The following is a 24,624-nucleotide window of genomic DNA, read 5'->3' as shown; positions in this document are numbered from 1 at the left end:
TTGTTCTCCAATTTTTGTTTACATGTTTCATTTGGTTCTTTCAATCTGATTGTCAATTTAATCCAAACAATTTCAATTAATTAGAAACTGTAGATGAGCCATTAAAGTAACAATTAGCTGTGTGTTTTTATCCAAAAATGGAATCAATATTTTTTCTTTTCTTATGTTTATTTGTTGGATCTTCAGTTGGACAATATGAAAACGAGAGGTGTAAATGTGTTTGTCCTTCTTTGAGAGTGGTTGCCAATGATAGTTTACCTGTTCGTCAATCAACAGCCCAAGGAAATCAATCCAAGTCAAATAATTCCAACAACAATAAAGATGTAACTTCCTATAATTCTGATGTTATGGACTCAAATACTTATAATAATTTCTACATTGATCGAAAGGTTTACATTGACAGTGTTCCACCTCTTAAATGTAACTGTGATGGTCTAGTTTTACCTCAACTGTCAAATGTCAGTTCAAAGGAGTTTTGTCCTCTCTGTGAATGCCGATTTGAATCTCGAAACACTGAGATAATTAGATATACAATCATCGGTGTTATTACAGTAGTCATGTTACTCGTTGCTTACATGTTGATCCTAATTCTAGACTCATATATGCTTTGGAGTAAGAGTAAGTTGTAACCTTACACTCATTGGAAAATCCTCCTCTTTTCATTGATAATTAATCTAATTTTCATTTTATTCTATTCTCTTTTTCTTCTATCTTCTTTTACCTTTTATATTTATAACAGTTTTCCGACGAATGCCTTATCGGGAACATTTCAATGAAGAAATGCTAGTGGAAACTGGACCTAAACGAAGCTCAACCGAATCAATTGAATCAACAAGTCAACCAGAATTATCTTACACTCAATCTAAAAGTGTAATCGGTGTAATTGGTCATGAACAACACAAATGGATAAGAAAAGTATCAGAACAAAGGAAAAACATCTACGATAGACATACAATGCTTAATTAACAACAACAAAAGGAAAACCAATCAAATAAATTAATTTTTTTTTAATAGTAAAACAAAAGCAAAGCAAAAAAAACAACAAAATCATCATCAACAAACAACAACAATTAAATCTCACCAAAATTTCTAATCTCGTTTTACTTACAAACCATAAAGACCAGTCAAAATGGTGAACTAATCAATCAATTAAAAATAATCATCATTAATTATAAATACATTAAAAGAATAAACAATTTTAATTAAAATTAGAACAATTCATTTATTTTCTCTTGAATATTCGGAAACGGTCCCTATGAGATGTTTACTCTTAAATTGTGATTCCAGTTTGAAAGTGTTTTCAATCAATGACGGATCATCAATGTTCAATTAAATTGTTCCTAATTTAACCACCATACTAATTTCTATTCTCTTTTGATTGTTGTGTATTAATCGTAACTTTGATTAGTGTTTTATCTCTTTTTTTGTGTTGTCCCTTTTTCGGATAAATTTCTCTCTATTTGGTGCTGCTTGATTTTCACTTGAGGCTTAGGAATAAAATATTAACAACATGGCTGGGAAACAAGGACCAAATAAAGCTGCAATTCAGGTATACCTGGAGAAGAAAAGGAAGGAAGAAGAAGCTGCCAAAGAGGCTCGATTTAAAGAGATGCTTAATCCATATAAACAATATGGTAAAAAAGCTGAGCCTGATGAAGAATTTGTAAAGGCACAGAAAAGGAAAGAACGTTTGATGAAGAAAAAGGAAGATGCTGAGAAGAAATTACGAGATAAGATGGACAAAGAACGACTTAAGAAAGCAAATGATGAATTGCAAAGATTGGCCAAGGAACAAGAAGCTCATCGAGCAATGGAAGAGAGAAAAAAACAACAAGAGAAAGCAAGAAAACAAGCAATTTTTGGTAAACCTGTGGATAAGAAAATGCAAGAATATTTGGAAAGGATTAAAGCATCTCGAGAAAAGAGTAAACTAAGTGGACCAGAGTTAAGAAGAGCGGAGGCCAGAAAACGTGAAGAAGAAAAATTAATGACCTCAGCAAAGGTTAAAGAAAAGCAAATCTCCGATCGTGATATTGAACGGGAAAGAGAGAGACGAATATTGGAAAACATGAGAAGACAACAGAATAAAAGTAATACTACTTCTACTCAGAAAGATAATAAATCAACTAATCAACCATCGAGTAAACTATCAAATGGTAACCATGTGGCCTCGAAAAGTCATCATCAGTGACAACAAGACAACCAACATCATCTTCATCATCTAAACCTTACCAACAACAAGCACCACCGCAATCAAGTAATAATCGTATACCCAAGATACCAAAATCAAGGGTAGCTGAATATTCACCAACAAGGCCTAGTATTATTGAGAAATCTCATGAAAATCGGAAAAAGCAAAGTTCTACAATTGAATATTCTCCAACTAAGGTGACCAAAACCAAAGAAGGAATTAAAAGTGATGCTTACAAATCAACTGGTTCATCATCAAATCAACAATACGTTCCCTCACCTAAGTCAGCACCAATCTCTAAATCAGGACATTCCAATTTAAAGGAAAATGGCCAAAAAGTGAAATCAAGAATTGATCAACGTGGAGGAGGTGGTGATCATTTAGTGTCACGAACTGTATCCTCATCATCATCTTCATTTGAATCTGCCTTAAATCCACAATCAAAAAGATTAGTCAAACCATCGGACAATTTAAATGCCAAATCATCTAGAGATACTTCAATTAAAAATGGAAAAGATTCTCTCAGTGAGAGAGAAAGACTATTAAGAGAAAGAGGTAAATTAGCACAATTAAACCATCAATTGATCAATGAGATGAAAATGATCCCATTTTATATAAATAATATATGAGAAGACAATCAACACATTGTCTTTTTTATTTATCTATATAAATATCAATTAATCTCTTGAGATGATTAACCAATTCACCTGTGAATCAAATGTTGATTATTTTCCTTTTCTAATCATTTTCTTTTTTTGTTTGTTCTCATTGTTATTTTGTTTTATCGTATTTCCTTTGTCAGAATTGGAAGCTGAACGAGAACTTGAACGTCAGAGAGCAAAGAACAAAGAATTAGAAGAACAATTGGCTCAACTTCGTCGAGAACGTGAAAAGGAACAAGAACGTAAACAAGTAGCCGTTAAATCGAAGACACAATTAGCACCACCATCAATGCCAAAAGCTCGTAAACCAATTGCATCGAATAAAATATTACCACCGATTGGATTAACTTATCGCCGTGGAATGAATTATCAGCCCGTTTACCAGGATGATGATGATGAAGAAGAGGAAGACGAAGAGATGAGAGATTTTATCGATGATGGTGATGATCTTGAAGCACAGAAAAACGATGTCTCTCAATATATTAGAGAAATTTTTGGTTACGATAAACGTAAATACGCCATGATAGATGATGACGATATCGAAGAGGCCTCATTCGCTCAACAGATGAAAGAGGAAATGGAATCTGCTAAAGCTGGACTTTTGGAAGATCTGGAAGATATTAGGAAGGAAGAGGAAGAGAAACGACGAAAGGCCAAACTGAAAAAGCGTCGACAGTTTATCGATGATTCGGACGAGGATTGATCTCAACTCATTTTTCACCATCAAAACACTTCGACTTGACACTTTTTTTTGCTTTACAATTTTCTATGCAATTAATTATAATTTAATCATTTCCCTCTCTAATTTCAATACTTTTCCTTTCCCTTTTTTTTTGTAATTTTCCCTCGTTTTTTTTGTACTAATCTCTTACCTGATATTTAGACACTTATCCCAACCGATTGGATTGATTTTGCATCCTCCCTTGATTGTATTAAATTTCTTTGTAAAATTAAAATTGTAAAAAAAAAGAACAACAATTTGCAATTAAAAGTGTTTCTTCCAATTAAAACGCTCTAAATGAATCTGATTCACCCCAATCGATTTGATAGTAATTAGTTGGAACAATTTCTTACCAGTTAAATGAGAGATTTTGATTAATCCTGTTTAGAGTGAGTGAAGATTTTTTGATTGTTGCTTGTTGCAAATAATTAAAAGTAATCATGTCAACTCCACTGAGGAATCAACTGATGATAGAGCAGCAATTAGATTAAAGTAGATTACATCAGGTAAATTCAGGTGAGAATATTGAATTGAATTCCTATTCGTGGTTGATGAGAAATTGAAGAAAAAAAAATCAACCATTTCCACAGAGAAACTGTTGTTGATTAATAAAATGTTCATTGCTGATAATGGACAAATCCCCATGTAAATAAAACATGACACTGATATAAATAGAAATTAAAGAAAAAATCATCCAATGGTAATTGGATTAACATGAACATAAATACATGAAACAAACGCAATTACGATTTTATTTTCATGTTGGTCTATTTCTCAATGAGCTGAATGACATTTCCCTGTTTCTTTGGATTATCAAATCATTTCCATCTCATATTACTTACAATTAACGAATTGACAATGGGTCAAATTAATGAGTAACCTAAATAAATAGAAAGAGGAAAAAAAAGATCATCAAAAATGAAAATGATTAATAGGATTTGAGGATCATCGCCATTATTGTTACACTTTTCTGTGAGATCATTAACTCTGGATGTAAATCCAATCGATCAAAACCAATGGGTCACTAGTGTCCAGTCTTTAGGGTTGGAGAACTTTTTTCTTCATCTCTTTTTCTTGTTCTTCTTCTTGATCCGAATTAGCTAAATCAGGAATGGAAAATGGTTTAAGCGAAAATTGTTGAGAGAAATTGTTTGGTCCTCATGAATAAATCATTAAATCGTTCTCTTCAATTCCAAGTTTACACCATGTAAGTCAATCATTTTTTCAAATTACGATATTTTCTCTTCCTCCTCCTGATTCTCCTCCTTCTCTTTTAACCTCGAAAACTTAATATCGGCCATCATGATGATAAGATCATCAAGTTCTCTATGAAAGTAGATAATGAGAACTTGTAATCTAAAGATGAACACGACAAACACCAATTGAGTTAAGTAACACAATTATCCATCATTGGTCAATAGAGATTCAACAATTTCCATGGTAAAAATGTCCAGATAAAAGAATAATCTTGGAAATGGTCAATTCTGTTGGACAAAAAGAGATATAAAAAAAAAGAAGATCAGATAAAAAGGATGAAGTTAATCCCAAGAATAAGAATACGAAGAGAAAAAAAATCAACCATAGGAAAGAAATCAAATCAATAAGATTTCCAAACGATTATCTATTCCAAAGTAAATATAATAATCTGTTGATTCAATTAACAAGTAACACAAATCGAACAACCAAAGACACAGTGTAAACCTTTAAATTAAGGAGCAAAAAAAAGGTAACAATTAGTTAATCATCAAAAGAAAAACAATCAAAAGAAAAAAAAATGAGAGAGAAAAAAAATAAACAAAAAGCCAATGGAAACACGAGAATCACCTGAGCAAAAAGAGCGAATCAGATTGAGAACATCAAGAAGAATCATAATTAATCAGGAATTTAGAAATTAACCTCACAATTAAGCAGAAAATCAACAATGTTTTCAATGAAAAAGAAAAAAGCAAACAATTAAATCAACAATTAAAAAGAGAAGGAAAAAAATGAAACATCAACATTGAGAATTAGAAAGAGAAAAAAAAATCAACCAATAAGAGAGAAGAGAAAAAAATTAACTGGAAACTCCAGCTGATTAAATGAGATTTTCTAATCAACGGTCAAGTGTAATTTCAATCAATTCTTAGCCAGTGGATATTTTCATCTTTAATATATAATAATATTATCTAAATAATATCGTAATCATGATAATCATCTTTGAGTAAGTATTAATTGAAAGGAATAAGCTGAAAGGCTTAAAGTGAACAAGGAAAAAAAAATCCTCCTCCATTGGGCCTACATTTTGATCACCATAAAGAGTAAATTATATTCTCGTGGTTAACTTGATTACTGTGATTATTATGATTATTGTGTTATCATTTTTATCTTCTTCTCATCTCAAGTAAGTAAATTTATATATATAAATATATATTTATTTATATCATCAGAATCACCATGGGTTTTCATTCAAGTTGATGAGATATTTTTACTATGGAAATATTTATATCTAAGTAGAAGAGATTTTTTTTTTGATTTTCTTTTCTCTTTTTCTTTCTCTAGGGCCAAAAGATACAAGAATTACAAGTATCACAAGTATTAAGGAGAAAGATGATCAAAGAGACATGATTGTTATTTACCTAAACATTTGAAGGATGGAATATGGTAGGAAAAGCCTGAAAAGATGTTACTGATTATACAAGAAGAGGAAAATCATCATCATCATCATTGTAGGCACAGTTACAAGTTACCGAGGGGGATTATTCAGAGAGACACGTTTTGACTGAGGTATAGATTTATAAAGACTGAGGTTGATTTATTGAAGAATAAATTTTTAATTAGAGTAAGTTTAATTAGGAACTTGATTAGTCAATGAAGTGAGAGGGAAATCAAATTATAAAAAGGGGTGATTAATTAAATGAAAACATGAAGTACAAATAAAGATTAATTGACAAATTTACCAAAAAGATGATTAACTGATTGATTGTAAATTAAATGACAAAATCAACTGATTAACTGATAGTTAACTGATGAGTAAGGTCCTTACTTATTGGCTTTTATACTCAATCTTTCTGTTGGTCAAATGATTCAAATTTAAGTATCATGTGATTGATAAGACAGTTTAAAATAGCTAAAGAGATTAGATTAACCTCTTACGTAATACCCTTACAGAGCCCCTGGTTCACGTTGCTTACGGTGAATGAATAGAATTCATGGAATTTTGTCACAACTGATGTGCGGAATTTCATGAATTCAACAACCACTGTAATCAACGTCGAAAGGTCCTTTCGATTCTCCTTCTCCTGAATCTTCCAAATGATTGTAAATCGATGTCTTTATAAGGTGATCTTAGAAATTCGGTTCCATCACACATTTTCATTTCGTCGTAAGATGCAGAGGGTTTTCCTTGAATTTGCTTTCTTATTTGGAAAGGCCAATCGTCTATTACTTCCATTATTCCTCTGATTAGTTGACTCATTTGACGATTGTAACCATAGTTTACATGAGGGTATGGTCTTGTGTACATTGGATGGTTGACGGCTTCCTCATGAGACTTTTCGAATTCTTCATAATCCACTGCATAGGCTAGAAGAGTATATCCTGCATCAACGAATGGTGAATGTTCGCCTTCCTGGATGATGACACCAAATAATGCGAAGATGATGTATCGAAGACCCAAACTTTTTGTTTCTAATTTACATTTGTAATACACATTAACATCTCTGATCTTTGGTCTAATTAGATCCCAATCGTCCCAACTGAATCCCATAGAAACAAAGTCTTCAATTCCACCGGCGACACAAATTATATCTTGTGACTTCAGGACCTGAAGTACCTTTTTTTGTTGCCCAAGCATCAGCCCTCTTGTTAATTCAAAGGTGATACCATGATGCTTTGTTTTAATCTCTTTGAATGATCCTTTTGGATATCGGACAATTTGATTTAAAAGAGCTTCACCTTTCAGGTTTACAATACTAATCCAAATGGGTAATGGGCGGACACCAGCTTCGGTCATGACATCGGCTTTTTCTATGTCGATTCCACATACCTTTAGATTCTTTTTCTCAAAAATTTCTCTCGCTTCTTTGATTCTTTCTACATGAATACACTTATCGATATCGAATTTGTTTTTCGGGTTAGTCTTCTCTTCCAACCATTTTTCTCTTGCTTCTCTTCGTCGTCTATCTTGATTCGATTCGATTCCATATTCCACTCGTTTCTCTAATCTTTTTCTTTGGTTTATCATCTTTTGTTTCTTTTCTTCTGAGATATTTGAGTCTTTTCTGATTTGGGCAATTTCAATCTTGATCTTAGGCTTAGCACCTACTGGTTTCTCACTATCTCCAATTTCCTCATTTATCTCTTTGGGAACTGGTCGTGATCTTTTAAAAGAAGAAGGTCCTTCTTCTTGATCACTCACATCATCACGACTTGGTGCACAAACACGAGCAGCAATTGGAAAACAATCCCATGATCCCCACTCTGGAGCACTTTCAGTCTCGATTGATGTTGATGTTGATGGTACATTTGATGACATTGTTGATGAGGGTTGAACTGAACTTGTTGAAGGTTGAAGGTGAACTGATTCGACACTTTGTTGCGAACTTGATATTTGTTGACTTTTCACTGTTTGGCTTGAATTTGTTGATTGGCTTGAAGACGCTTCTAAATCTGAGTAAATAAGCTCATCATTAGCTTTATCCCAGAAAGGGTCAACTGGTTGATGAATTTGATCTAGAAAAGGTCCTTTTCTGATCGATTCATCTGGTTTCCTATTACCAATGAAAATTGATTTATTCTTAGATGGATCGTTTTCATCAATTATCGCTTTTCGAGCTTGAAAATTCGGAACCAGAACTGCTTCATTTGGATATTGAATTCTCAATCGTACATCAAAAGCTCTGTTGATTTCAATGTGTTTTCTTTGTGTTTCTTCTATTGGTATAACTGGTTCAGGTTCATTTTGATGAATTTGTTGTTCATTGTCTTTGATGTAACTTAACATTGAATTTACTTTGAATTCTGAAGCTGGACAGAGTTTTAGATGTTTAATCATTTCAAAGAAAGGTCCTTTCTTTTCACACTTGTAATTAACACATTTAACTTGTAGCTTTTTAAACATCAATAACTCGTCCCCATTAATTTGTATAATTGTTGATAAAGGGTTGGAGATACATGATACACAGTCGAACTTTTTACCAATTAGACTCTGTTGTTCAGGATCTTTGTTCCCTTTTCTCAAATTCCAAATTTTGAATAGTAACTTAATACAATAATTACAATAGAATTGATGACATTGGTCACACTTGAATGGACATATTGGAATGTGGTCACATAATTTACATGTAACTGAGATGAGGTATCTTTCGGTATTGGCTTTGGGTAACTCGGCTAAAATGAACCCTGGAATGACCTCACCTAAATCAATTTGACTCCATGTTTTACCAAAGATCTTTTCAAGTCTTTCTTTGAATAGAAGTTCAAGTGACTCTCTTGGAACTTCCCAATATTCATCTAGATTGTCCATCTTGTTTTAATTGAAGGTGAAAAGGTCCTTTTCTCTTTCAATTTCTTTAACACTTTTGTTAATTATTTTAACTTTTCTAATTGATGATTTGAATTGAGAAGGTCCTTCTCTTTTCTCTTTGTTAATTGTTGATGAAAAACACATAAACAATGATTAATTGTTGAAAGAAAACACTTTGTCACAAATGGCTTTTTAAACAGAACGTTGTAACACTTTTCGTCTGATTGGCGCTTCTCTCTGCGGTTACGGTTTTGTTGCGGTTTTCGGTTAATGTCCGAATCGAATTTCGAATTTCCCATTTTCGCTTTTAAACATTGTTTCTCATCGGTTAACTTGTAATTTGATTTAAGTTAATTATTGAAAGGTCCTTTCAATTAATTAATTTACTCAAATTAACTTATTGTACTTTATCATGTTTCATTTAAAACTATTAGTTTGTTAGTTTGTTAATTGTTAAAATCACTTATTAGAGATAAGGTCCTTATCTCGTCGTCATCTTTTCGCTTATTTTAGATTTGTTGGTTTTGTTGATTTTCTTTTGTTTTTCTATTTCTTCTTTCCATTAAATGGGTTCCAAATGATCTTTTTGTGTACTTTCTTCTATTCTTTACAGGTTCTTGTTCTACTTCACTTTCTTTTGCTGTTTCTGCTTCACTCTCTTTGGCTGTTTCTATTTCGCTTTCTTTTCTTGATTCTTCCGCTGTTGTATCGTAATATACTTCAGTTTCTGAATCAGAATCTTCTGGTTTTCTTATTGTCTTGGAAGAAGGTCCTTCTTCCAAATTTTTCTCTTCTTTCTTTTCCTTCTGGTTTTCTTCTGAAGATTTCAACGTTACTGGTACTGGATGATTTTGTTCATTCTTCTTTTCTTCTTGCTGTTCTTGTTGTTGTTGATTCAACCTCTCCAATTTATCCGAAATTCTGGTTAAACTTTCTTCATGATCTGAATGATCAGATATTTCAATCGTTTTCTCTTTGCTTGTTTCTTCTTCTGTTTCTTTTTCCATCTCTTCGTCATTTTCTTCCATGAGAGAAGGTCCTTCTCTCTCTTTCTGTTCTTTTCTTTCCATCGGAGGAAATTTCTTCAGTAGATACTTGTAATTCTTGGGCTCTTTACATATTATCTTTTTCATCCTTTCGTAATTGAAACTTTTCACTTTCCTTGTATACACGCAAACCAATTTTGCTGTTGAATCAAATGTATCCAATACAATGTATTTACCTTCGTACTTGTTTTTCATAAAGGCTGGTCCCGTTGTATATGGAACTGGTTTTACCTTTACCAAATCTCCTCTTTTGAAATCAGGTTCCTTCTGATTCAAATTTCTTTCTGCTGCTGTTTCTTCCGATTTCTTCTCTAATTTTTCTTTTACCTCTTTTCGTAATTCCAAAATGTTATTTTCTTTATATAAAGGGTCGATCTTTAGTTTGTTGTGAAGGGTTACTCGAGGTTCATAATTGAATAGTAACTGAAATGGTGATTTTCTTAAATCGCTTTTAATCGCTGTGTTGTACCCAAATATTAGTGTTTGAAAATTTTCATCCCATTTGTTTTCTTCTTCTGTGTAGATTGCAATTCTCGTTTTTATTTCTCTATTTAGTCTCTCGACAAGTCCATTTGTCTGTGGATGATAGGCTGAAGAGTTTATCAATTCGATCTGATGTTCTTCTGCGAACTTTTTGACCTCGTTTGATGTGAAGTTCTTTCCGTTATCCGTTTGCAAGGTTTTAATTTTACCATAGATATTCATTATTTGTTCCAAAAATGCTACCACTTCCTTGCCTGTGCCTTTCTTAACGGGTTTCGCTACACCGTAACGAGTAAGTGTATCAACTGCTACCAATGCGAATTGATTACCGCTTGTTGATGTTGGAAACTTTCCAATCATATCTATTTGAACCCTTTCAAATGGATTTCCCGGAAGTTTCATCGCTTTAGCTTTTCCCATTTTGAAGGTTTTCACTTTGTTTTCTTGGCATTTCTCACATGCCTCAACCTTTTGCTGAATTATCTCATCCATTTCTGGGAACCAGAAATCCAATTTGATTTTGTTTAATGTTGGTTTACAACCAAAATGACCTGCTTCTAGAGCGTTATGGTATTGATTGAAAACAGGGTCAATCAGTGAATCTGGTAAGTAAAATCTTGTTGTTTTATCATTCATAATCCTGAACAGGATTCCATCTCGTATTTCGTATCTACGTTTCATTTTTCCATTTTCCAAATCTTGTTTAAACATTTTACATCGATTGTCGTTTTCTTGTTCCTTTTTGAGTTCACTTTCTTTGTCTTTTTGTAATTTTGGTGATTTAATCGTTGCCATCAAATTCTTTTCTTGGATTCGATCTAAATAATCAAATTCTTTGACCACAGTCAGAAGGACCTTCTGACTCTCGTGATTGATGACTTTTTCTTCTTCCATTAGTTCGTAATCTTCTTCATCCGACTCGTATTCTCCACAATAGTTTAAATACCTATCGAAATGATCGTCTTTCATTTCTCCCTTTTGTCGATGTGCCCATTCATTTGATCTTGAAAAACAATCCGCTGGATGTTTTTCACCTTTCAAATATTGTATATCGAAATCAAATTCTGCCAAATCATTCTGCCATCTCATGATTCGTGTAACTTTAAATCTTGTTTTCTTTAGCTCACAGAGAGCATGGTGATCAGTGATTACCGTGAATTTCTTGTGTCTCAAGAAATGTGCGAATTTTTGACATGCATAGACCACTGCTGCACATTCTTTCTCTGTCGTTCTCCATGAATACATGTATTTTTGTAGTTTACATCCGAAAAAGTAAACTGGATTCCAAATGTTATCTTCATCTTTTTGAGCCAATATTCCTCCAATTGCTACTGCAGATGCATCGACGATTAATGTTGTCTCTCTTTCCTCATAGAAATGAGTCAATAAACACTTTTCCGTTAGTGCTTCCTTGAGTTGATTCCAACTTTTTAAAGCTGCTTTATTCAATGTAATTGCGATACCTTTATATTTGTTCTTGACCATTTCTTGTAATGGTGCTGCAATTATTGCGTAGTTTTGAATAAACCTTGAAAAATAATTGAATAGCCCAAGGTGAGATCTAATCTGACTTTGAGACGATGGTGGATTAAGGGCCTTAATCCGTTCTATCTTCTTAGGGTCAGGTTGGATATTTCTTCCAGAAACCAAATGTCCTAAACATACGAATTGAGTTACTCCTGCTTGGAGTTTTTCGACTCTGTTTTTGAAACCAAATACTTTCAATGCTCCAATTACTTGACGCATGTTATTACACAGTTGATCGATGTCCTTTGCATATATAACAATGTCATCGAAATATCCGAAACAACATGAATATTTCAGCTCTCCAAGAACTTTGTTGATGACCTCTTGGAAATATGATGGTGCATCGGCCAAACCCATTGGCAATCTCTTGTATCTGTAGCAACCGTCTTCGGTTACAAAGCTAGTTTTATCTCTTTCACTTTCTGGAATCTCGAGTTGATAGTAGCCTTGTGCTAAATCCAATGTTGTAAAATATTTGCTTCCTTTTAATCGATTTATTGCGTCATCGATATTTGGCATTGGGAATTTTCTTTTCTGAATTAACTTGTTTAATTCGATGTATGAGGTTACCATTCTCCACGTACCATTTGGTTTTGGTACCACGAATGCTGGAGCTCCTCCACCCACATCCGAATTTTCAATTATTCCATTTTCTTTAAATTCTCGAATAATTTTTCTCATTTCCATTTTCATCTTTTCGCTCGATCGAAAAGGCTTACATTTTGGTATATGATTAGTTCCAATGTCAATTCGAAATTTGGTGAACTCGGCTGGCACGCAACCCAAGTCGAACTTGCTTTTAGAGAAAGATCCTTTCTCTTCCATCAATACCTTATGTATCTTTTGTTTATCTTCCTCACTTATCTCTGGATTGATTTGGTTGTATAATCTTTGTTTCATGTCTTCGACTTCTTCAGGTAGATCTAATTCATTGTCTTGAAACTCTTCAATCTTGTTGATTATCAACGGATAATTTTGATAATTCTCGTGAATGAATTTTACCAAATTGATTCTTAACGTTTGTTGAATTGTTATTTCTCGCTTGTTTTCCCAATTTCTTAATGGTTCTTGAATATAAGGAAGAAGGTCCTTCTTCCTATTTACTTGCTCTTCCACTGGTTTTACTTTGTTTAAATCGTAATCGTCTTTGTACCAATTTTGTAATAACGCTTCTATCTCACTCATACTTGGTGGTTCGATTTTTAACGTGTACTCATGACTTAAATCTCTGTGTTTCAACGTGTACGGTTTACCTAAACCATTCGTTTTTATAACCAACCAGGTTACCTTTATGATATTTTCACCAAAAAGAATATCATTTGATAGTCCATCTATTACATACGCCACCATTATCTTTGGCTCGTTTCCATTGTAAACTCTCAATGGCACAAAACAATTTGATCTGATCATTTGTGTTTTATCGGCTGATGAAAATTTCAATTCAAAAGGATATGATAGTAATCCAAGTTTAATGGCAAGGTCCTTGCTGATTAAACTTGTACATGCTCCGGTGTCGAACATTCCTTCGACCTCTACGTTGTTTATCATCACTTTGATCACTGGGTGTCTCACATTCTCAGGTAAGTGAGTTGAGCTTTTACTCACTATCAATTTTGTTGCATAGGTTCTTCCACCTTCGATCGGAACATCCATTTCGACACAATTCACTTTACTTTGTGTTGTCTGTAGATTTGTTTGTTGCCGCGCTGGTCTCTTTTCGGGATATTTAGCCCAACAATTTTCCTCATTGTGTCCAATCGCTGAACAATGAGAACATTTTTCTGTTGATTTTTCTTTAACTGGGGTGTTCATGTTTCTGTTGAACCTTTGGTTCTGTGGAACTTGACCTTGAGGAGGACCTCCTCTGGTGTTTCTTGTATTTATTCTACTGGCCTCTTGCCAGATTCCGGTGACTTTTCTTTTGATGCTATCAGCATCACACGTTGCACTTTCTGGTATTATCTTATTCTGAACATAATAAGGTAATGAATTTAGTAAAAACATGGCGACTGTTTGTTTATCTGCTTGTGGATGAATAATTTTCACTGCTGTTTCAATCTTCTTTAGATGAATTTTCGGGTCTTCCTTCGAGTCCCATTTCTTTTGGTAGATCACATAAGCTGAGTCAGCTTTTTCACTTGATGTGATGGTTGAGTTTATCATCATTTTCTTCCATTCTTCCCACAGAATATTTGGTCTTTCGATTTTCAATTCTTCTGCTATTACTCTTGCTTCTGATTCTAATAAGACTGTCGCATGGCTTACCCACGAATTTCTTGTTGGATCTAAGGTCCTTAGATCATATTCAACAACTTGAATGAATTCGGTGAATGGTTGATTTTCTCTGTTCGGCCATTTCCGACGATTCATTCGATCCATGGCTTCTTTTTGCTCAGGTTTCAATCTTACTTCTTTGTTATTCAGCGTTTCCAAACGCTCCATGAATGATGCTTTTTCTCTTCGACAATATTTGTTTGAAATTAGGGCAGCGATCGCTGGTGTTATTCCAACTTCCTCCTCTAATTGTTGTTGATTGTATGTTAGAAACTGGTCTATACACAAAATTTTCGCTTTAATTAAACGACCAAGGTTTTCGAAATCCACACCGGATTTTCTCAATGTTATACTGTCCACCCATTTATATTCATAATGGCGTCGAGGGTTTACACTTAGGGCTTCAGGCAACTCATCTGAACCACTTTCGTATAATTCTTGGAGCACTTGGGCTTCCCAAATCTCCCTTTGTAACATCACGTTTGATTTTTGTGATGGGTTTATTATTCCCCATTCATCAGCAATTGCGATAAGTTCCATCCTTGGAACTTCAATTTCTCTTTCTTTTTCCACTTTATCTGTTTGCGACATTATTACGATGATTTTGATTTTACCACTTTCACAAATTAACAGTTAATTTCTTAACCCACAAGTTGTAGCTAATATTTCACTCTTGATCTAAGTACCACCTAGATTTCGTGAGAAAGGACCTTTCTCACACCTTTAGTCCACTCTGAAGGTCAAACGAATTTGTCCTTGTAGAGTCTCTACACCTTTTGTAAATCAACGGAAAAGGAAACTGGAAGCTTTGGCTGAAGCTTTTTATAGCAGTTTATAGGCTTATACACGTTGACTAGGCCTGTTTACACATCAAAATTTATCACTTGAATAAGATCGGCATCTCCACCATTTTGTAGGCACAGTTACAAGTTACCGAGGGGGGATTATTCAGAGAGACACGTTTTGATTGAGGTATAGATTTATAAAGACTGAGGTTGATTTATTGAAGAATAAATTTTAATTAGAGTAAGTTTAATTAGGAACTTGATTAGTCAATGAAGTGAGAGGGAAATCAAATTATAAAAAGGGGTGATTAATTAAATGAAAACATGAAGTACAAATAAAGATTAATTGACAAATTTACCAAAAAGATGATTAACTGATTGATTGTAAATTAAATGACAAAATCAACTGATTAACTGATAGTTAACTGATGAGTAAGGTCCTTACTTATTGGCTTTTATACTCAATCTTTCTGTTGGTCAAATGATTCAAATTTAAGTATCATGTGATTGATAAGACAGTTTAAAATAGCTTAAAGAGATTAGATTAACCTCTTACGTAATACCCTTACAATCATCATCATCATCATTCCACAGGAAGATCAACCGATAAAGAAGGAAATTGTTGTTATCCCGATTTACTCTGAATTAACCTGAACTTTTCCCTCCATTCTACTTGATTCTATCTCTCTCTTTCTCTCTTTCTCTCTTTGACTTTGATTGGGTTGATCTTTCTCTTGATTCTTCTTCTTATTATGATTATTATCACCATATTACCTCTTCTAATACTACAACTACTTTATTCTTAATATTCTGCATTCTCAGTGTTATCATCACCATCACCATACGAAGGAATATAATAGGAAATGTGTCAGGAAATCAAAAAAAAAGGAGAAAGTGACTCAAACTAAAGAGGAAAAGATGATGAAGACGAAGAAAAATTAAGTTAAATCTAACTATCACAATTTGAGTCGATGCAACTTCGGAACCCATGAACAAAATAATGGAAATTCAGTTGAACTTCAACATGATATTTATATATTTATACAGCGAAGTACAGTTCGTAGCTGCTAAATCTACAAGAGAAACAACAAAAACAACAATAATATAAAAGTGAATAACTTTTTCCACCGCCAACACCACCATCTTTCCTCTCATCATCATTCACATTGATTCTTCTCAAAAGAACTTTTTTTCCTTCCTCCTTATAGGAACAACTACTTTCAAATTATATTAAGATTTTCTCGCCATCCCCATCCTCATCCTCATCTCCATCTTCATCCTTTTTCCTCTCTCTCTCTCTCCACAGTTCTAGTCTATCCTTCTACCTCTTTGTTCATTTCAAAAACTTTCCATTACAACTTCTCATCTTCCCTTTTCATCCTTTTCAATCATCATCATCATCATCCTTTCACATCTTTGACAAATTATGGTTACACTTTTAATCTCATTCTCGTATTCATCAGATTGTTGCTTCTCTTTGCAAACAATTTCATGTCAAAGAATCAAACTAATTGTCTTTTAATATTTTCTTTTCTTCTTACCAGTTAATCAACAACAACATTATCATCATCATCATCATCAATGGGATATTGTGATAATTATACTTACCTTTTACCAGCGGAATATATTGAAAATTTGTTCCCTTCCAACTATAGTAATCAAACTGTTGACAGCGATTTTGAACATTCACAATTAGCAACTTTGTACATTTACTTTTGTCCAATTTTAATTGTTGCCTGTTTCTCATCAATCCTACTCAATGGTGTCCTGATTAAGGTTCGTGGAAGTCGCTACATCAATGGGTCACCCATTTTGACTTTATCACTAAATTTAGCGGCGACCGATGCAATCGCCTCCTTTATAACGGTACTGGTCATCATTTTTTCCTCTTATCTTCCGGTTGTCCAGGGAATCCAATTAAACCGATGTATTCTGTTGACCATTGAAGTTATCAGATTAACCTCATTATTTGCCTCGGTTCTTCATCTATTAGCATTAACATGGCTCCACTATCAAGGAACAGTTAATCCAATTCATCACAGGTATGTAAATATTATTATTACTATTTTCAACAATCAACTAATTAACTCATTTAGATAACTACTCATCATTAAATTATCATAATTAACACATTTAGATATTATTAATTGTTTACTTAGCAGTTCTTATAAGTGTTAATTAATTTGGTTTCTTCTCTAATTGCTTTAAGATTTATCCATTGGTAATTACAATATTTACCTTGATTAACACATTGTTAATCATTTTAAATTGTATCATATATTCAGTGTTTTATGTTATTTGTAATTAGTTGTTTTTTGTTTGCATTGGAAACAATCAATTAATCCCTTTAATCCGAATAATTTATGTTTCTCTTAATCCTTTCTAATTGTGGTAGAATCATATCTTGATCTCTTGATTACCTTTTAATTTTGAGAAATTGAATATGAAAAATAGTAATTAAGGAAATGTTGATAATGATTTAACCATTGAGGTGAGAATTCATTTCTAATTATCAGAAAAAAATTGATTAAATCTTTGACAATAACGATCTGGAATTGTTAATGATTGTTGATAATTTAAGCAAAGTTGAGGTTCATCATCACTAATCATAAACAGTTATATGTAAATCGTAATCATCACGAGTAATTATAATTGACGGTAATTTTGTATACAATTAAATCATATGTGTAGTTTGAGTAATTTACTTTTTTCTATCTCTTTTATGTAATTATTATGATTAACATGGTATTCAAAATGATTATCAACATTAACAAACAAATCCATATAATCATAATTATATCAAATCTATCATCAACTCTCATGTGATTAACAAAACAAATTGTTGATAATATGAAAATCCAATTACAATCTTGAGGGATTAACAGTTTTTTTTGTTCATTCTGTTAGCAAAAAGATTAATTCAATTCTGTTTATCTTTGAGTTACCTTGACTAATTGTATCAAGTTTATTCAAACGAATCAAGTTTCCAATAACAACAACAATTAGCACTGTGAAACTTGATAGACTGATGATTTCTAATCACAACATTTAATTGTGATTTAGAACTTATTTATATTAACTAATCAATTTCAACTCCCAATTGTAAATCAAACAAAAACAAAACAGTAACAATTTCATTTAACTTTCCTCTTATTTTTTTCAAATACAATTACGATTCCAATTCATTTTCTGTTAATCGCTCATGATAATCTCCATCACCACCTCATGAAGTTACACCCAATGAAATTTCACAATTCCAAGGTGAATTGATGAGTTTTTCTCAGTAACAAAAAACTATTCCATCTTTTTTACCATAAATTAGATCAAAATTGTTAACTCAATCGCATTAAGGATTACAAGGTGAAAAAGATGATAAAATACATATTCTTTTCATCATTTCGCTTCTCTCTCTCTCTCTCTCTCTCTCTCATCCTGCATCATTCATCACCTTAACACAATTTTTATTCAATCCATTATTTGATATCTTTCATTTATAATATAATATATTTACTGCCAACAATTTCAATTTCACTTTGTTTTTATTCATCATTCATGATATATTTTTTTTTATTGAATTTCCATTCTAAATATTCAAGAATTTTTCATCTTTCTCTTCAACTCAATTAATTATTTTACATTCTAAGTCTTAATCTTATTATCTTATTATCAGTAAATCTAATCAATCAATTAGATAAAATGCTGTTCGGACAACTTTTTCCCTCTTTAACATATCGATCTAATCTTAATGAAACTAATTAAAGATTAAGTTAATCAGTCTCATCAACCGGAAATTAATTCTTACCGTTTAATGATAATGAAGATGATGAATAATACTTAGAATGATTAATATTCAATTGGTCTTTTTATTTCCTAAATGTTTATCGCAATTGAAATTCGGATTTTTTTTCTCCATCCAATTTGGTTAAATTTCAGTTTCCAATTTCATGGTAGCTGTTCAGGGCTCACCAAATTCATTACTTGACATGAATTATAATTCTGAACCAAAGTTTTCCACTCGTATTAGTAGTAACGGAACATTTAATTGTCACAGTTAATTTTGATTTATTTTTGTTACATTGTTGCTACTTGAATGATAAATTACAATCAAAATTGTTAACAATTGTGGTCCAATGAATATATCAAATGAATGAAAATTAGTCCAATTATTTTGATTGTAACTTTGAAAGTTGATTAATTGTCTTTGGCTTTTCAGTCACTAAACAATTGTAAATTGAACAGTAATCACAATTAACTTAGCTGATTGATTACCATTTGAATTAACTATTAGATAAGTTAATTCTTCCTATTTTGATTTAAATTGTAATGATTAATTATACTAAAAGGACAAAAAGTGTTAATAGATTGAGATTGTCACCTTTATCTGATTGGTGACAAGATTCATTCAACAAAACCCTCATGGGTCTAACATTTGGATTCCATTCAATTGTATCGAATTGAACTGAATTTTCCCATTTACCTTTAATTTTCACTTTATTATTCACCAAATGAGATTAATTCAGAGCTGATGATGTCTAGTTAATGATGATAAACTTTACTCCCTTCCAATACATCACACTGATCATCTTTGTAACAGTAATCACTCCCAAGAGTTTTCTTATATTTATATCATGAGAAACACAATCAACAAACTTACAACTACATCTCTCTGTTCAATTTGACTGCTACATGATTTGTAATTAGCCTTTGATTCACAAATTAACTAGAATAATTTGCAAGCTAATTCACAAAATGATTAAGTAATAATTTGAGAACTGCGATCGTTATCATTATACATCAACTTGTGATTGACATTAATCCATCAAGAATCAATTGCTTTGGGTCGATAGGGAGAAACTTGAGTTGACAAGAAAAGGGATTCACACTCAAGGAAATCATTTCCTCATTTCAATCACTTGAATTTATCTTCCTTATCTTCAGCAAACTTTTTTCTTCTCATTCTTATTTTACATGTTCAGTGATGCTCATTCTCATCTATCATTTATCCTTTTTCTGTCTCATGTCATGAACATAAACTTATGTTTCATCCTCATCCTTTTTTTTTTCGTATTTTCTTCCAATCGAAAGTGAAAAAAATTCTCAACTTTCTAACTGAATTTTGGTTCCATGATTTTTTCACTCCAAATCACATTTTTATTTACATCACCATGTAGACTTTGGTGTTGTTACTTATCCTGAATCTTATCCACTACCATTCACATCTTAATTTACCTTTCTGATCGTTGATTTACTCGCTCTCTCTCTCTCAGTTAAACGAAAAGTAAATTAAACTTTCTACTTGATTGTTTTTCCTACATGATTAAGATTCTTGTTGAAATTGAAAATTGTCAATAATCATTTCTCATGCTATCAACCTGAATCTCGATCGTTATTATTTTGATAACTATATTATTATTATTATTCCGTAATTCCAAGTGATCCAAATAAATTACATAATAATCGTATATTAATCATATATATATATATATATATATTTGTAAATCATCAATTCATTTTTTGACAAGTATATTAATACACTCATTTTATATTGGTAATGATTATAATGAGAAAAATGAGATAATTAACAATCATGACAAATGTTACCGTTAATCATTTCACTTTCACCATTAAACATAATCAACATGATATTGTATTTATAATAATACATATTTATTTTAGCCCAATCAATTAATTGATTTCCATATGAATGGATAATAACTCTCAATTACATTAGAATCAGATTAACGTTAATTGTGAGAATAAAAAAAAATGTACAAAAAATTATTCAATATGCTTCACTTAATCATCGTTTTATCAATAGATTATCATTAATAATTAACCGTTATCCCTTGTTTGTAATTAGTGTTGATCCAATTCAATCAATAATCAAACTCAAAAGCATGGATAGAGTTTTATAAATATCATGAAATAACCATTGGTCATTCAATAAAATAAATCAAATCCTCAATTGAACTGATTTGATGATTATTATTAACATCAATCCTTGGAATCACAATCTGAAGCAACAAGAGTTGAAAATCAATCAGTTTATCGGTAATCAATGAATCAGAATGTCTGACATTCTGATATTCATGATATTTTTATTCCAATTTCCACCCTTAATCATTAACCAATAGTTTATCATAAACCTTTCGAGCAATACTATTACCAATATCATGGAAATTCCCATTGGATAATATCAATATCGCAAGAATAACAGTCGAAAAAAGTTCTGACAGAATAAATATTATCTCTTATTCGGGAGAAAAGGTTGAAAACAAAAAGTTCTGAAACATTTCAAGTGAATAAACTGTGAACAATCAATTTCATCTACAGGAAAATCTGATATTTAATCAGCGCCAATGATTTATTCAGTTTTAATATTGACAATGAATCTCAATCACTACTTTTGTTTACTATCAACCCAATCAATATATTCATGTGTATATGTGAATTAGTTAATTGTTATCGATAAACTGTTGATGAAATCTTTCAGAATTTCATTTAATTATAAATTACCATTTATTATGAATCTAAATGATAATGATTACTGAGAATATGTTAATTACTTTTGACTGAATAAACTTAATTTTCTGCTGTTGTTTAATTATCTGTTTATCTAATTCTTGAATGATGATTTTTATCATTTCCACAGGTTAACCAGCTTATATCAAAGATCAGAAAACATTAAATATGTCACATTAACTTGTTGGTTGATTCCCTTCATCATTTTCATCTTCATATTTTCATCAACATCATGTCAAGGTAAATGTCACATTTATATATTACTCATCAGCATTCATCAGTTATTCATGTGTCTATCTCTTTCAGTGTATTTTCATATATACACACTGGAAGATAATTTATGTTCAGGAAAAGTACTTGAACTCTCCCAGGATGAGAAAACCATGATAAGAATAAAACTAAATCAGTTCTATCAATCAAATTGATAATCATAATTTGAACAAAAACTTAATCATATCACTGCAACAACAATCTATTGAGATGAAAATATTTGCAATCACCATGAAAAGATCTGTAAATTATTAGATTATCTCAACTCATAATTCAGCAACTTTTCATTGAAATAAGATTATCACAACAATGAACTATCATGATTCTTATTATCATGACTTTTTTTTTGCTCATCAAATATAATTTATTTATCATCTATTAGCAAAATGATGTATTTATTTAATATTAATCTAAACTGACACAATTAATGATGATTTCTCATTGATAATGATGATGATTGTTAGATTAGATTATTGAAACTTTTTCAATTTGTTTTCCTTTTGATTCATTTCATGATTACGATATGATGATGATTGTATTCTCATTGAACAATCAAAGTAAACCATCAAATCATTTCAAGTATTAATATTATTTTCCAATTTAAAACTAAATTTGAATCACTTATTTCAATCAATTGACTTGAATCTCTGTTTCTCATCAGATTTTTATCAATTGAATTTAATGATTATAACTTTAAATCAGATGTAACAAACATGAAGAAAACAAAACATCAACAACAACAAACAATAAGACGATAATGATTTAAGATGATCTCCTTTAAAGATTTTACCAGAATTCTGATCTACTTTTTTTTTCTCCTTCTTCTCCCTGTTCATGATAATCACCCAGGTTACCGATCACAGGATTGCGATTTCACCTTCCTATTGGGTTGGCATTTTCGTTCAACAATCCTGCTACTTTTTGGAACTCCCTGGTTGCTCATGATAGTTGCCTATCTTCATATATTCTGGACTCTTGAAATGGCTCAGAAATTAACCTGTTCCCTTAATAATAATAACAGTAAACAGATAAATAACAATAGTAATAACTTAAATGTTAATAACAGCAACAACAACAATACCCTTGTTAATAATAATCCCATTAATATAACTAACAATACTAATTTAACTCGTCGGATTGATAAATCATACCGAAAAGCCATAACAACCTCACTAATCATTATAATTACTTATTTAATTGGTTGGATGCCAGCAATCATTTGGTATGCAATTTCTTGTATTGATGGTTGTCCATATCCACTTTACAGTCAAACCTCATCCACTCGTGCCTACCTTGGTTTCATTACAACCGGATCAGTTGTAGCCAAGCCAATTGTTGACCCATTAATTTATTCTTACCGTTATCGTGAGGTGAGAATGGCCATTCAAGAGCTTTTCTGTCCAAATTATCGTTTCTCTCATAATATTAACAATTCCAATATAACGGATAACAACAATACCCTTAACTCATTTACTCACCGATTCCAAAGGAATACAGATGAAACCGAAATGGTTACGACAACATCATGACTAGTAAGAAGTAAAATTGACCAACTACCAGCAGAATTGAACAGAATTGACCATTTGTAACGGACTCAGGACCATTTGACTCTCTTGTACTAAGATATCAAATTTTACGTTTTAATTATTAATCTTTTATTCCAATGGAAGAAAAAAAAATGTAATTATTAATCAACTACGCACAATATCATTAAATCGTTAATCCAATTGATCAAACCCTTACTAACGGATAATTAACTCTTGACCTTACATGGATATGCTATCTCATTGTATTAATATTAATACACGAGAAAAAAAAATCTTGTATGCAAATTTGTCACAATAACATTAATATGGATGAAAATGAACAATCAAGAGTCATTATCGTTATTAATATTATTGATTAGCTATTATTCAATTGGCTTGGAATCCTGATTAATAGTGATAATGATAATTAAAGTAACAATTACAATATAAAGAAAAGGATGAAGATGAAGATTCAAAGGGAATTACAATTCATTATAATAGACAATCAATAAACTAATATTTTCATCTTTTATATTACATTTATCATCACAAGCCTTTGTTATGATCATTACATAATTTTCAGTTCATTCATTAATACTGAGCAATCAAGAAACTATTAACAATTTAGCTGATTACCAATTAGCGAGCATAAATTACAGTTTCCAACAGAAAGTTTTTACACTGGAAGGTTTTGATTGGTATAACAATTAGTTAATTTAACTCATTGATTTAAACATTGAAAGATTCACTGACCAGCTCATGATTTTCATTGAAGTTCAACAAATTCAGTGCAAACTATTCAATGTACATGGATAAATAATTATGATATCAATCACAAATTCAACAGAGGAGGAAAAAACAATGACTTGAATGGATAGACGATTTCTAGACGGAATTGGGATGGAAAAAAAATGACCCTGAAGGTAAAGGTCACTCCATGAGACTGTAAGTACTGTATCATTGTGCTTGTAAATGAAGATAAAGTTCTGGAAGAGACAAAAAATAAAGTTAGTTACATGGCCGATAAATCAAAGGAAATAAAATATTGTATCACAATCTCTCATGAAACCCAAGGGGTAAAAAGTGGAAAAGTAAATCCGGTGGAAAATGCTAA

General features: G+C 31.7%; 3 protein-coding genes and 1 long non-coding RNA gene across 10 annotated transcripts; 3 read left to right on the top strand and 1 right to left on the bottom strand.

The window, feature by feature from the left end:
* Positions 1-9: 9 nt before the first annotated feature.
* LOC128389901 (uncharacterized protein CG1161-like) lies at positions 10-1,047 on the top strand. Its single transcript, XM_053349553.1, has 2 exons — positions 10-618; positions 740-1,047. Exons 1-2 carry the CDS (start codon positions 138-140, stop codon positions 964-966), a joined length of 708 nt encoding a protein of 235 aa, XP_053205528.1. The 5' UTR covers positions 10-137; the 3' UTR covers positions 967-1,047.
* A 254-nt stretch (positions 1,048-1,301) lies between these two features.
* LOC128389903 (protein SPT2 homolog) lies at positions 1,302-3,658 on the top strand. The gene is made up of 3 exons (XM_053349555.1): positions 1,302-2,156; positions 2,189-2,746; positions 2,994-3,658. Exons 1-3 carry the CDS (start codon positions 1,511-1,513, stop codon positions 3,554-3,556), a joined length of 1,767 nt encoding a protein of 588 aa, XP_053205530.1. The 5' UTR covers positions 1,302-1,510; the 3' UTR covers positions 3,557-3,658.
* On the bottom strand, positions 3,559-5,583 carry LOC128389904 (uncharacterized). Of its 2 annotated transcripts, XR_008325536.1 has the most exons (5): positions 5,399-5,579; positions 5,154-5,275; positions 4,417-5,058; positions 3,928-4,236; positions 3,559-3,793 (listed from the first exon to the last, which is right to left on the bottom strand). It is a non-coding gene; the product is annotated as an uncharacterized LOC128389904 (long non-coding RNA). The 2 variants fall into 2 exon arrangements; XR_008325535.1 differs by having other exon boundaries at positions 3,928-5,058; positions 5,399-5,583.
* LOC128389900 (octopamine receptor beta-2R-like) lies at positions 4,660-24,042 on the top strand. 6 transcript variants are annotated; one of them, XM_053349552.1, is made up of 7 exons: positions 5,669-5,954; positions 6,113-6,214; positions 16,015-16,302; positions 16,737-16,968; positions 17,101-17,234; positions 21,845-21,954; positions 22,834-24,042. In XM_053349552.1, exons 4-7 carry the CDS (start codon positions 16,774-16,776, stop codon positions 23,511-23,513), a joined length of 1,119 nt encoding a protein of 372 aa, XP_053205527.1. In that variant the 5' UTR covers positions 5,669-5,954; positions 6,113-6,214; positions 16,015-16,302; positions 16,737-16,773; the 3' UTR covers positions 23,514-24,042. The 6 variants fall into 6 exon arrangements, with proteins under 6 accessions (XP_053205525.1, XP_053205527.1, XP_053205523.1 ...); XM_053349548.1 differs by having other exon boundaries at positions 16,015-16,243; positions 16,737-17,234; XM_053349547.1 differs by having other exon boundaries at positions 5,670-5,954; positions 16,737-17,234.
* Positions 24,043-24,624: the final 582 nt, after the last annotated feature.

This window comes from Panonychus citri, unplaced genomic scaffold (assembly GCF_014898815.1).
Source record: "Panonychus citri isolate SS breed McGregor unplaced genomic scaffold, ASM1489881v1 Contig00111, whole genome shotgun sequence".
Classification (NCBI taxonomy): Eukaryota; Metazoa; Arthropoda; class Arachnida; order Trombidiformes; family Tetranychidae; genus Panonychus; species Panonychus citri.
Note: the sequence above shows the minus strand (reverse complement) of the source record. Positions and strands in the feature narration are given on the sequence as shown.